Source organism: Rhinatrema bivittatum, chromosome 1, assembly GCF_901001135.1.
Source record: "Rhinatrema bivittatum chromosome 1, aRhiBiv1.1, whole genome shotgun sequence".
In the NCBI taxonomy this organism is placed as follows: Eukaryota; Metazoa; Chordata; class Amphibia; order Gymnophiona; family Rhinatrematidae; genus Rhinatrema; species Rhinatrema bivittatum.
In genome coordinates, this window is record NC_042615.1 from 210,040,413 (window position 1) to 210,052,599 (window position 12,187).

Here is a 12,187-nt window from a genome sequence, read left to right on the forward strand (position 1 = left end):
GCAAAGCCTCATAAGGAGTTCCAGAGAATGGGAGTCGCAACAGAAAAGGTACAGTCTCTGATACTTCTCAGTCTTGCGTGGCACAAAGAAGGTACATCCAAGAGACCCCTTTGTGAAGAATGCAAATTGCGTGTCGGACAGTACATATTCAGCAGGGCATTGAACCATAGTGTGTCATCTGCAAATTTGATCATCTCATCTTCCCTTTTCCGGATCATTTGTAATATATCAAAAAGCATTAGTCCCAGTATAGATCCCTAAAGCACTCCATTGCTTTCCTTTCTCCACTGAGAAAACTAACCATTTAGTCCTACCATGTTTTCTCTCTCATCTAATCAGTTTTCAATCCACAATAGGACATTGCCTCCTATCCTGTGACTTTTTAATTTTCTCAAGTCTCTTATACTTTGGTGGCCTTCATAAAATGACTGTGTGATCTCAGTGCAGCTCTCAACTGACAGGTTGCAACTGACATTACTAAAACCACCAAGCAATTTGGCACTAATTGGCACCAATGCTAGCAATTTCAGCAGAAGCGCAAAAGGTTATATTACAATGAAGACTGATTTATCTCCTACCCCTTAATAGCAGGATTGGTTGAGATACACTGTCAAGACAGTGTAGGGTAGGTTGCACTGTTACTGTCTATGTTATATCTGTTCAGTGGATAAACTGAGGATTTTTTTATTTTAAGTGCTATCAATCTGGCATTTTTTATAAGAACACACACATATATATATATATATATATATATACATATACACACACACACATTTTACACTTAAAAAAAAAATTAACCCAACTCTATACTTTGAAACAATATTCTGTTCTAGGGCTGGTCAAGTTGACAATGAATGGATCATCCCAGAAAGAGGGTAATTTAATAACTGCCCGCATTGGTGAAAAGTCTGAGAGTAGCTTTTACCTGCAGACTTTACAGCAATTTCCAAAGGAAAAGTATATACATTCTTTCCCTTTGAAAATTATCCCATCAAAATGACCTGCACATATTTACACCTGCTAATAGATGCCCATAGTTATTTTTTTCTGGGGAAATTACCTGCATATTTCTGAAAATGCCAGAATATACATATATTTCCAAACCCCACTCCAACCCAGCCCAGAAGAATGCCTCTTCAAACTACAGGTAAAAGTACATAAATGCAAGCCCTACATGTGTACTTTTACCCACATATTAGTTAAAAAATAAAACAATAAGCCCATTTTTGTGGGTAAAGCATGGTTTCACCTACAAACTATGATTGGCAGAATAGAAATCTTTTAAATAAATAAATAAATACATGGTTTTGAAAATGGCTCTCTATGCAGATGTCTATTGCTTGCTCCAATTCTGTTATCTTGTGAAAGTGATAATTATAACTTTCAGAACATTTTCTGAGCTTTCATATGATCTCAGACGATATACCACCAAGCCTGACATGGAAAGGCCCAGAAGGCAAGTTATATGGTACACCCAATCTTAGGCCTAGATTCATTAAAAAGCTATAAATATAGCGAAAATAGCACCTGCGATAAAAAACAGAGGGCATGGTTAGGATAATTTCCCTCTTCCCGAATCACACAGGTAATGTCCGTCAGTGCTAATTTTTGCATCACATGCTGAGGTTTTTTGAGAGAGAGCCTCTGCAGAGACCAATATGTAACTTTCCTATTTCTACTACTATAAGAGGGGGCACTTAACTCGGGGTGGGATAGGTTTGGTGGGCCAGTTTTACATACACAGTCAGAGGTACGAACAGCAAACTGGACATCACTTAAGAATTTCAGTCATTTGGAGCAATGAAAGGTAAAAGAGTGTTACGCGTGCCGTCTGCAGCAGACCCGCGGCACAGCCCCCTCACCTTTGTACAGTGACTCCAGCTCCTGGTTCCTCCTCGTTGGCGGCGGTTGGCCGTCAGCTCCGTCCTCGGGCCTCCTCCGGTGCCTCGGGCCCAGCTGCAGGCCCAAGTGTTCCCAGTCCAGCCACCACGTCCATTGCTTCTCATTGGGCCTCTCCAAGTGGCCTGCAGAGAGACGCTCCTTCTCGACACCGCACCCCTCCCTAGGCGCGCGCGCGCATCACTGATGTTTAAGTAGGGACCATGGCGGGAGCCTAGCTGCGGCCCTGGATGATGATGTCAGCGGAGCTTCAGTATTTAAGCGCAGGCTCCATTCCTTAGCTTTGCCTTTGCAACAGGTCTCCTCGCTGGTTGAGTACTCATTGCCTCCTAGAGATTCATCTCACTCCTAAGTTCCTGGTTCCTGTCTCCTTGTTCCTGTCTTGCTCCATATCTCAGATTGCCTACACGGACTTTGACTCTGCTTCACCTGACCACGCCATTGATTCGCTCTCCAAGCCAGGATCTCTGCTTCGCCTGACCACGCCAATGACTCTCTCCAAGCCCAGACCTCTGCTTCGCCTGACCACACCAATGACTCTCTCAAAGCCCGGATCTCTGCTTCGCCTGACCATGCCATTGACTCTCTCCAAGCCCAGACCTCTGATTCACCTGACTATGCTATTGCTTAACTCCATTCCCGGACCTCTGCTTCACCTGACTACGCTATTGCCCATCTCCAAACCCACACCTCTGCTTCACCTGACTACGCTACTGCCTCTCTCCAGACCCAGACCTCCGCATCGTTTGACTATGCTTGACTATCTCCATGATCAGACCTCAGCCTTGCTTGCCACTGCCTCTGGATTGCCGCCAGCCCTGACTCAAGCCTGTTCCTCGACGCTTCTCCAGCTTACCTCCTGGACTTGGTCTATTCAGGCTTCGGCCTGCTCTTGCTCGGGCACCCCCGGTCTGCCTCCGTTCCTTTGGTGCCCGAGTTTCCAGGACACTACCTTGTCCAGTGTAAGACTGTACCATCTCTCATCTGCTGTCTCTGGGCTGAATCGATCTCTACATCGACTACATACAGAGGCCCACCTAAGTCCAGCTGACCCCGGCACCCAAAGGCTCAACCCGTGGGGAACGAGGGCTGGTATTTGTGAAGTTCCAGCTGGCCTCTGTTCATCAGCCCACTCTACCTGCCGACTATGGGGACCCATAGGTCTTTATCTACGGGTTACGTCAACCCCACCTCGACCCAAGGGTCCACCTCCGGCGCAACAAACAGGAGTTGATTTGTACAGTGTACTCGCTACCTCTTTTACCTTTCATTGCTCCAAATGACTGAAAATCTTCAGTGATGTCCACTTTACTGTTCACACCTCTGACTCTTTCCCTCTCCCCCTAATGCAGGCACAACACAGAAAAAAGGTGCAGTTATTTCTGGCATTAGCATTGCGCTATTTAATGCTAGTGTTAAGGCCCTAATGCAAAATGGTAAATGACTCTTTATTGTGGTGCAATATTCAGTTTTGTGGTTTGTGCCTTTTGTTGTTTACATCATCAACTTTTGTAAAAAGTCTTAATCCACTATACCACAAATTAAAATACAGATTAGCAGCATATTTTTAGGGGGGGGAAGGGATTATGTTTTTATTTTGGGGCGGAAAAATGTCCACCTGGGTTCAAAGTCTGTGTGTGACCTTGCCTCTAATTTTCAAAGGAACATTAAGGAGTGAATTTTCAATAGAGTTATGCGCATAAAAGCAGCAATTTTAAAAAGCTATTTTATGCTCACAAATCCTTTTCAAACTTATCTCCAATAGTGTGTACTTCCCCCTTTTTAAAAAGTTGCCACAGGTATAAAGTACCAGTAGACTGTTGCACTGCTTTATAGAAATGTGCACGGATTCTTTTTTCATGTTTTCGTTTTGGGTCGTTATCTGTCAATTTTCTTTTTTATAATGGTCCGGGAGGTATTTATTTCGTATTTCCCTAATTTTGGAGTTAGTGCGTACTAAGTCCCGTTGGCTGTCTGCTTACAAGGAGACAGCAAATGGGAATGCAGAACCATACCTTTAGCTAACAAACTGCTCCCCAATTGATACTTTTTAACTTATTGGTAACATTTTTTGTTAGTATGCAATAACTTTAGTTAGGGAGCATTAACTGGAAGTTAGCATGCACTAAGTCCTATTAGGGAGCACTAACTCCGAAATTAGAAAACTAAGTAGTGCGCACCAAAGTCTCGTTAGTGCACACTAAGCCTGTAAATAGGAAAACTAAAGTTAGTGTGCACTAACAGGACGTAGTGCGCACTAACGAAATTTCATGAAATTGTCAATTATTTTCATTTTGGGGTGCTCCCGAAACATGATGAAATTGACAATGGCAATGAAATTGTCTATTTTGTTGAAAACGAATGCACATCCCTATCTTTATGTAGGAGTAATATTTCTATGGAAAATAACGTACATAGGTTTGATAAGATAAAACTACATGTATTTTCCAATCCAGCCCAAAACAAACCATCATGACTCCCCCCCCCCCCCCCCATCCCGTTCTGATGCTTAGCTGAATTGACAGCAGTTTTCAGACAGCCACTTTAGCTGGGTAAATGCCTATTAATTTAGGTAAAGAGCTGTGAAATCTGATTTCCCAAAGGGTAAGGTACAAATTACTAAAATGTATTACCCCAGTAAGATCATCGATAATGAGCTGCTGCTCTGTAACCTGAAGCCTCAGGAATTCCATTTCTTGTTCTTCCTGTGTCGTGCTGAGATCATTTAGGGACGTGTGTCGCTTCAAAGAACTCTGGATGCATAACTTGTCTTTCTACATAAAATAATAAAAACCTGATTAGTATCATCGAAAGACCCATCTCCCGGGTTAGAGAGGTACATTAGGTTTCAGAGCAAGACATCTTATTCTTACCACTTTTAACTGCAGCCAGATATATTTTCTATAATCAAGAAAGTTGTGGGAGCATTAAACCTGGGGAAATGAAGTGTCAATGCACTTGCCATCCTGAATGAAAGTGGCTTTGGCTCAACTTTCAGGAACAGCTTTTTGAGCCTCTAAGCCTTCTTAAAGACTGGGTGCATCCCTAATCTGCAATTTTAAAACAGATAAACTTTCTAACTTTGAAATCTGAAGTGCCTCTTTAAAGCATCTTTTCAATTAAATTGACAAAAAGATTAATGAGACCATAAAGGAAATATGAAATCTAAAGTTACCTTTTTCTAGTAAGTATACTGCACATTACAGAAAGCTGCTTGAGATGGAGAACTGCTCTTAGGTTACAAAAGGCAGCACATTGATTTCCAATTTTTTATTGGCTGAAGTATTGCTTAAGAAAAGAGACAACACTAGTTTTCTCTGCTTTAGAAGGATCTTTATAAACCGATCTGTAAACTCAATTTCTCAAACTTTCAGATCTGTTATCTACTAGATCAATAAAGAAATTGGAAAATAAGCTAATTTTGTAAAGTATAGCTGAAGGAACAAAAGCAGACTTGCTGCAAGAAGCATAAATGTTGTATCATAGTGGAAGGCAATACAATTTAGTATTTAGAGCACTGAATTCAGACTCATGGGATGTCCTGAAACAAGACCCCAAGGCTCCCTTCTGTGTGCGCGTGGATGAGTCACTTTACCTTCCTGTGCCTCCGTTTACCCAGCCACAACTGGGTAACGAGATTATTCCCTCTTTCCTATGTGAAAGCTTCTCCTGAATGTTGCATGGCACACCATCCGAAGATGGTTGCTTGCATATTTCAAATATACTAAAAATGTGGAGTAGTTTCTTATACTGTCTGGATAGCAAAAAGCAATGACAATCTGAATTACTCACTCTTTTTGCTATTTCAGGGCAACAGCTGAACTAGATCTCTTTGGCTAGGAGATTGCACTTGGTAAGAGTACATTTTCTTCAAGTAACCACCATGGCTCTATAAAGAAGCTTTTACTGTACACAAATGTGTTTTTCTCCCGCACCCTTCCCACCTCCCCCCCAAGGAGGAAAAAAAAAACTACCTAAAAACCTTTGAGAACTTAAGTCTCTATTAAGCAGATTTACCATTTCAGCATTTTCCCTGGAAAGGTTTTTAAACTTTTCTTCCATCCTCTGTATGGCCTGCAGCATATCCTCATTCTTTTTGGACATCCTATTATTTTTTTCTAAGAGAGGCTTCAGTTGGCCTTCTGTTTCCCGGACACGTTTCAGCTGAAAGAGAAGTTCATAGATTATACTTTTGTCCACCATAATCTAAGAAAAAAAAATGTAAATGTCCCTCCTACATACACTTTTATAACAAAAGTTTGGTTAGTAGAAATGGAAGCTTGGTCTTCCAAACAATTCGCTGTGTAATATTTTTAGAATGGTTCACTTAGGCCCTAACAATTTTTCTTTTCATGACCCATTCGTTACAAAGATGGACCAATACTCATAGGAAGCCTAATTTTCACACCTATTTGCAGCAGAAAACATTTGCATGCATTAAGTGGACATGCAGAAATTTATGCTAGTATTTTATATTCTCTGTAGCAGGGGCTGCACAGCTCATAAACGACCGCATAATTCTACTCCCAAAATACGCGTGTATGTGTCAGCATGCGCAAACTTTCAATGCAAAAAGGCTCATGCTTTCTCTATTTTACAAACACACAAGAATATTCCGGGTGTGTAAAAAATATATAAAAACATGCACACGTAATAACCCAAATTTATATGTGCAGGCAGGTGATTTATAAAGTATGCGCATATACCATTTTGAAAATACTTGCCTGTGCGCATACTTGAAATCACCAGTTCGCCAATACCTCCTCCAGTTCATCCAGTCCCGTCCCCAGCTCATCTCAGCCTCCTAGCACTTTACTCTGAACCTACACCTGCTCATCTAGGCCTCCACCCAAAAACCGCAGCTAACAGAGAAGTCCAATCTCACTTGCGCCAGTCAAACAGCAGATATAAAAGTGTACAAATTAACGGGCGGATTTTCAAAGCCCTGCTCGCGTAAATCCGCCCGGATTTACGCGAGCAGGGCCTTGCGCGCCGGCGCGGCTATTTTCCATAGGCCGCCGGCGTGCGCAGAACCCCAGGACACGCGTAGGTCCTGGGGTTTTCGGAAGGGGGCGTGTCGGGGGTGTGTCGGGGAGGCGGGACCCGATGACGCGGAGTTTCGGGGGTGGGGCGTGGCGTTTCGGGGGCGGGACCGGGGGCATGGCCCAGGCCTTTGGACCAGCCCCCGGGTCGGAGCACGGCGCGCCAGCACTCCGCTGGTGCGCGTAGATTTACGTCTGCTTCTCGCAGGCATAAATCTACGGACAAAGGTAAGGGGGGGGGGGTTAGGTAGAGGAAGGGAAGGGAAGGTGAGGGGAGGGTGAAAGAGAGTTCCCTCCGAGGCCGCTCTGATTTTGGAGCGGCCTCGGAGGGAATGGAGACATGTTGCGTGGCTCGGCTCGCGCCGGCTACACGAAATCGGCAGCCTTGCGCGCGCCGATCCAGGATTTTATAAGCTACGCGCGTATCTTATAAAATCCAGCGTACTTTTGTTTGCGCCTGCTGCGCAAACAAAAGTACGCAAACGCGCTTTTTTAAAAAATCTACCCCTAAGTTTGGCAATGTATATACACATATATCTCTCACAAAATATTAACTACAGAATGTATTTCTCAACCCTGCCCAGAATGCCCTAGCCTGCCCATTTTTTCTGCCAGTAAAATATATGCATGAAATGGAAAATACACATGTACTCTCAATTTTTATAAAATGGCATTTCCACAAGTACATGCTACTTATTTGCCTATGTTATTTTTATGTAAGAAACTCCTTTGAAAATGTACTCCTTATAGTATATATATTTCCATGCATGTTACATATATTCCACAACAAAAACAGCAAAAAAAAAAAAAAAAAAAAAAAGATAATGTGCATGTACAAGTATGATTATGTTTTCTTACACATGAAGGTTTAACAAAGGTTTGCCGTCTTCAGACTGCAGCAAGTATTTCTGTGGGTACAATGTGTGGCACATCTAGAGATGGCTCGGGGAGGGGGTAGGAGACGGGACACTGCTAGTGCAGTCAACTCTGCAAACTACTGAAAATAAGAGATCCTGAAGCTGCAAGCAGTGGAGTCTTCATCCCCCAAGAGTAAGGGACACAGAACTGCTGATTAGAGAGAGAGGAGTCTGTAAGGAGAGAGAGAAATGGCAATGGAAGTGGAAGAGGTCAACAGATGGTGAAACAGAGCTGAAAAAGATGGGAAAAGTGGGAGGGCATGATTAAAGAAGAAAAAAAAAAGTGTGGTTGATGAGTGCTAAGAAACTTATAGGGTGAAAAAAATGGGGAGATGAAAGTCTAAAGACAGGAGTGGGCAATTCGACCTCTTCCCTAAACCCTCCCCGTCTCCAGTCCCACCCCGTTACAGTCCCTACCCTAACACCACCCCCCCCCCCCTGCTCACCTCCCCTGTCTCCTCCTACCATAGGATATATTATGTTAATATTCACCTAGGATAAATCTCTGTTTATGTCTCGCTACTATATTGTTTTTTGTTGATTATTCTATCGCTCTCCAGTTATTTAAAATATCTTTCCTGTCTTCCATCTCCCATGTTCTCGCTCCCTGTTCAATGTAACTTTTTACCTTCTACTTGGTTGTTAATTGGTTTCCCCCCTGTTCTATTGTAAACCGGTACGATAAGACCTGGTCTTGAGTATCGGTATAGTAAAAGAATTTAAATAAATAAAATAAATAAATAAATTCCGGTCCTTGAGGGCCACAAACCAGTCAGGTTTTCAGGATATTCATAATGAATATACATGAAATAGATTTGCATACAACAGGAAGAGTATTATACAAATCTCCCATGCATACTCATTAAGGATATCTGGAACACCCAACTGGTTTGCAGCCCTTGAGGACCGGAATTGCCCCACCCTGGTCTAAGAGAATGGGAAACTGGAGAGGTGAGTGATGGGAGGTCCCTGAGAGAGAGAATCTATGCACACCTAAGGCAAAATCTGACAAGTTGGAAGCAACCAGGAAGGAGTAGGGGGATAAGGACATTTCATCCTTGAGGTGTGAGAGTGAGGATTGCCATCAAAAGGTATGAGACACTCTGGTTTAATATGTGGATCCCTAAAGGCTAGAAGATGGAAATGAAGAAGAGATATCATGGCGATAACTTGCTGGTACGGTAGTTACTATCTTTAACCAAGTCTTCATACTGTTGATGCAACTCCAATATTGTTCAGTGCTTCTACAGTAGGGGGAAAAGGGGTATTGGAGTCAGACAGCAACCAACGAAGGCCCAGACATTTATGGTCTGGGGAACAAATAAGCATGGGGTAACTTGCTGATGTAGCGGTTACTAACCTTTTCCAATAAGCTGGGTACTTTTGATGCAACTCCAGTAATTCTCTCTGCTTCAACGGCAAGGGGTAAAGGAGACTTAGATTCAGACAAAAGCCAACGAAGGCCCTGACTTTTACAGTCAGGGAAACTGATAAGCATTGGGGTAACCTGCACGGTACGGCAGATCTGACCTTAAGCTTGCTGGGGAGACTGGATGCACCATTTGGTCCTTTTCTCCCGTCATTTTTGGTATTATGTGCTAGGTGACCTCTTGCTCAGTATTTGGGGCTCAATAAACAATTTTACTTTGTACAGTCATTGTTTCTTTGTTTTGTTTTTCATTTATCGGAATATTATCCAAAAAAATTCATTATCTGGAATGGCCTCATTTCAACCAATCTAGGGGGGGAAAAAGTGCTTGACTGCAAATTGAAAATAAGCATAATTATCAAAAAAGATAATGGCTTTAATTTAAATAAAGTCAAGAGTAAAATACAGTAGTGATTTTTGAGTAGCATCAAGTTCTGCTAAGGCTGTCTGAACCGTAGTCACAGCCAGTATTGTGTTGCGTGGCCCACTTAATACAGCCATGAAAACTTCCTTGCCAACATGAAAGCAGAACAAATGGGTTTCTTATGGCTCTAGCTACTGAAAATTCTGTTTTGATCCTGCACAACAACATAAAAATAAACTATTTCACCCAGTTTGGAACAACTACCAAATGAAAAAAAAGAGTGAGCATGAAACATAAAAGGTACTACAGAACACAACTCAGACATGACAACCACAGCACAGCGGCTCATATTTTCCAAGAGAGATTCTCCATTAACACAGAATAAAAAAGCCTTTTGAAAACTGAACCAATCCTATTAATACTTTTAAAGGGAAGGGTGCTCACTTTTATAAGAGCATGTGATGGGTACTGTGCTCCAGGAAATTGGTAGGGTGCCAATATAGATATAATTCTGGGATGGCTAATGCCACCAGGCTTCTAAGCTCAAGGCAAAAACCAGAATTCTCATTGTGTAATTTGCTCCTATTTGTGCTTCATCACTTACTTTAGCACATACTGACAGAACTCCCAATTAAACCTTAGCTTATTTTCTTGTCCAGAAAGATACCTTCTGAAATAATTCTATTCCATGTGCAGCAATTCCCATTAGCAGCTAAAGTGTTCTCTCACTAGAAGTATAAATCACACCAGCTGTGCTTACTGTAGGTTACGGGTCCTTAACCAGAAAATACCACTTCTCCTCAGAGGCCTACTACTGCATAATTGCTGATTCAATCTCAGGGTACTGTGATATTTTCAAACTGCTCAGTTTTCGTCTCAGGGGGTTGCAAGGTCAGAAGGTTTCTGTCAGTTGCTATCACTGCTAACCTGTGTGCAGTCAGCTTTTTTCCTTTTTTAATCTCAATATTACCCAGCTTTGTCTAAATCAAACATGAGTTTTCCTGGTGCTATCAAACATGTTAAGCCAGGTAACTAAAATTGACAAGTTTTTCTGATAATGCTCTTTATAAACATTTTTAAATTCGTTTTTTTTTATTACTATTTTTTTCAATATCTATAAAATCTGGATGTATTAAGAGAAATATTGTAGATCTCTATTTTAATGGCTTCCCCTACTTGGCGTTTATTTATTTTTATTTATTTAAGATCTTTTAATATATCGATGCTCAAGACCAAGTCTTATCGTACCGGTTTACATGGAACTGGGGTAAAAAGAACAACAAAAAAAAACAACTGTATGAAAGATAAAGTTACATTAAACAGGGAGAAAAAAAAAACATGGGCTTTGGATGACAGGAAAGAATATAAGCTAAAATGACTGGAGTGTACTAAAAGTAGTCCTCAAAACATAGTTAAGTAACGAGACATATAAATCTTGCTGAATTCCGCTGGTGATTTATCATAGGCAATTAATAGGAGTGGCGTTTCCAGTGGTAAGAGGATCAGGGGAGGTAAATTAGGGGGAGGTAGCAGGGTGGGGCAAGAGGCAAGGGGGAGGGGGGAGGGGGGGAGGGAGAAGGGAGGAGGGAGGAGGAAGGGAGTGGGAGAGGGATTGGAAGGTAAGAGGGTCAATAATTGGTTGATAGAGTCTCCATCAACCGTAAGCTTGGGCAAACAGCCAGGTTTTCAGTTTCTTTCTGAAGGATAGATGGCATTGTTCCTGGCGTATCTCTGGGGGAAGAGAGTTCCAATGGAGCGGACCTGCAGTAGAAAGTGCTCATTTATGAATGGAGTTGTGGACAGAGGATTTGTTTGGGGGAGCCTAAGAGAACCTTTGTATGCGGATCTGATCGGCCTTCTGGAAGTGTGAAGTTCGAGAGGGATGGAGAGTTGGAGCGAGGATTGCTGGGAGACAGATTTGTGAATGATAGTAAGAGACTTGAAGAGTATTCTGTAGTGGATGGGTAACCAGTGTAAGATTTTTAGAATTGGGGTGATGTGGTCTTTACGACGAGAGTTTGTAAGAATCCTGGCCGCTGCATTTTGCAGCATCTGTAGTGGTTTAGTAGATGAGGCGGGTAGACCGAGTAGAAGTGTGTTGCAGTAGTCAATCTTTGAAAACAGGATGGCTTGAAGAACTGAACGGAAATCGTGGAAGTGTAGGAGTGGTCTTAGCTGTTTTAGGACCTGTAGCTTAAAGAAACATTCTTTTGTAGTGGTATTGATGAACTTTTTGAAGTTCAATCTGGAGTCTAGGGTGGCCCCAAGGTCTCTCACCTGGTTTGCTAGAGGTATAGTTGTGTTGTTGGCTATGGGGTTAATGTCGCTAGAGGATATGAAGAGGAGTTCTGTTTTGGACTTGTTAAGAACTAGACAGACTCGAGAGAAGGAGGTTGATGGAGTTCAGGCAATTGTTCCAAAAGTTTAGTGTAGTAGAGATGGGGTCTGAGATTGGGATAAGTATCTGCACATCATCCGCATAAATATAGTGGGTGAGGTTGAGGCTACTGAGTAATTGGCATAATGGAAGTAGATA

General features: G+C 42.2%; 1 protein-coding gene across 17 annotated transcripts in view; it reads right to left on the reverse strand.

Moving 5' to 3' along the window:
• Positions 1 to 12,187, reverse strand: part of JAKMIP1 (janus kinase and microtubule interacting protein 1) — a 558,919-nt gene that overhangs the window by 205,314 nt on the left and 341,418 nt on the right. For all 17 annotated transcript variants that reach the window (XM_029591381.1, XM_029591375.1, XM_029591329.1 and 14 more), the window contains 2 exons: positions 5,917 to 6,063; positions 4,533 to 4,673 (listed from right to left, as the gene is read on the reverse strand). In XM_029591381.1, coding sequence (XP_029447241.1) covers positions 4,533 to 4,673; positions 5,917 to 6,063 — 288 coding nt within the window. The remainder of the gene's footprint in view (positions 1 to 4,532; positions 4,674 to 5,916; positions 6,064 to 12,187) is intronic.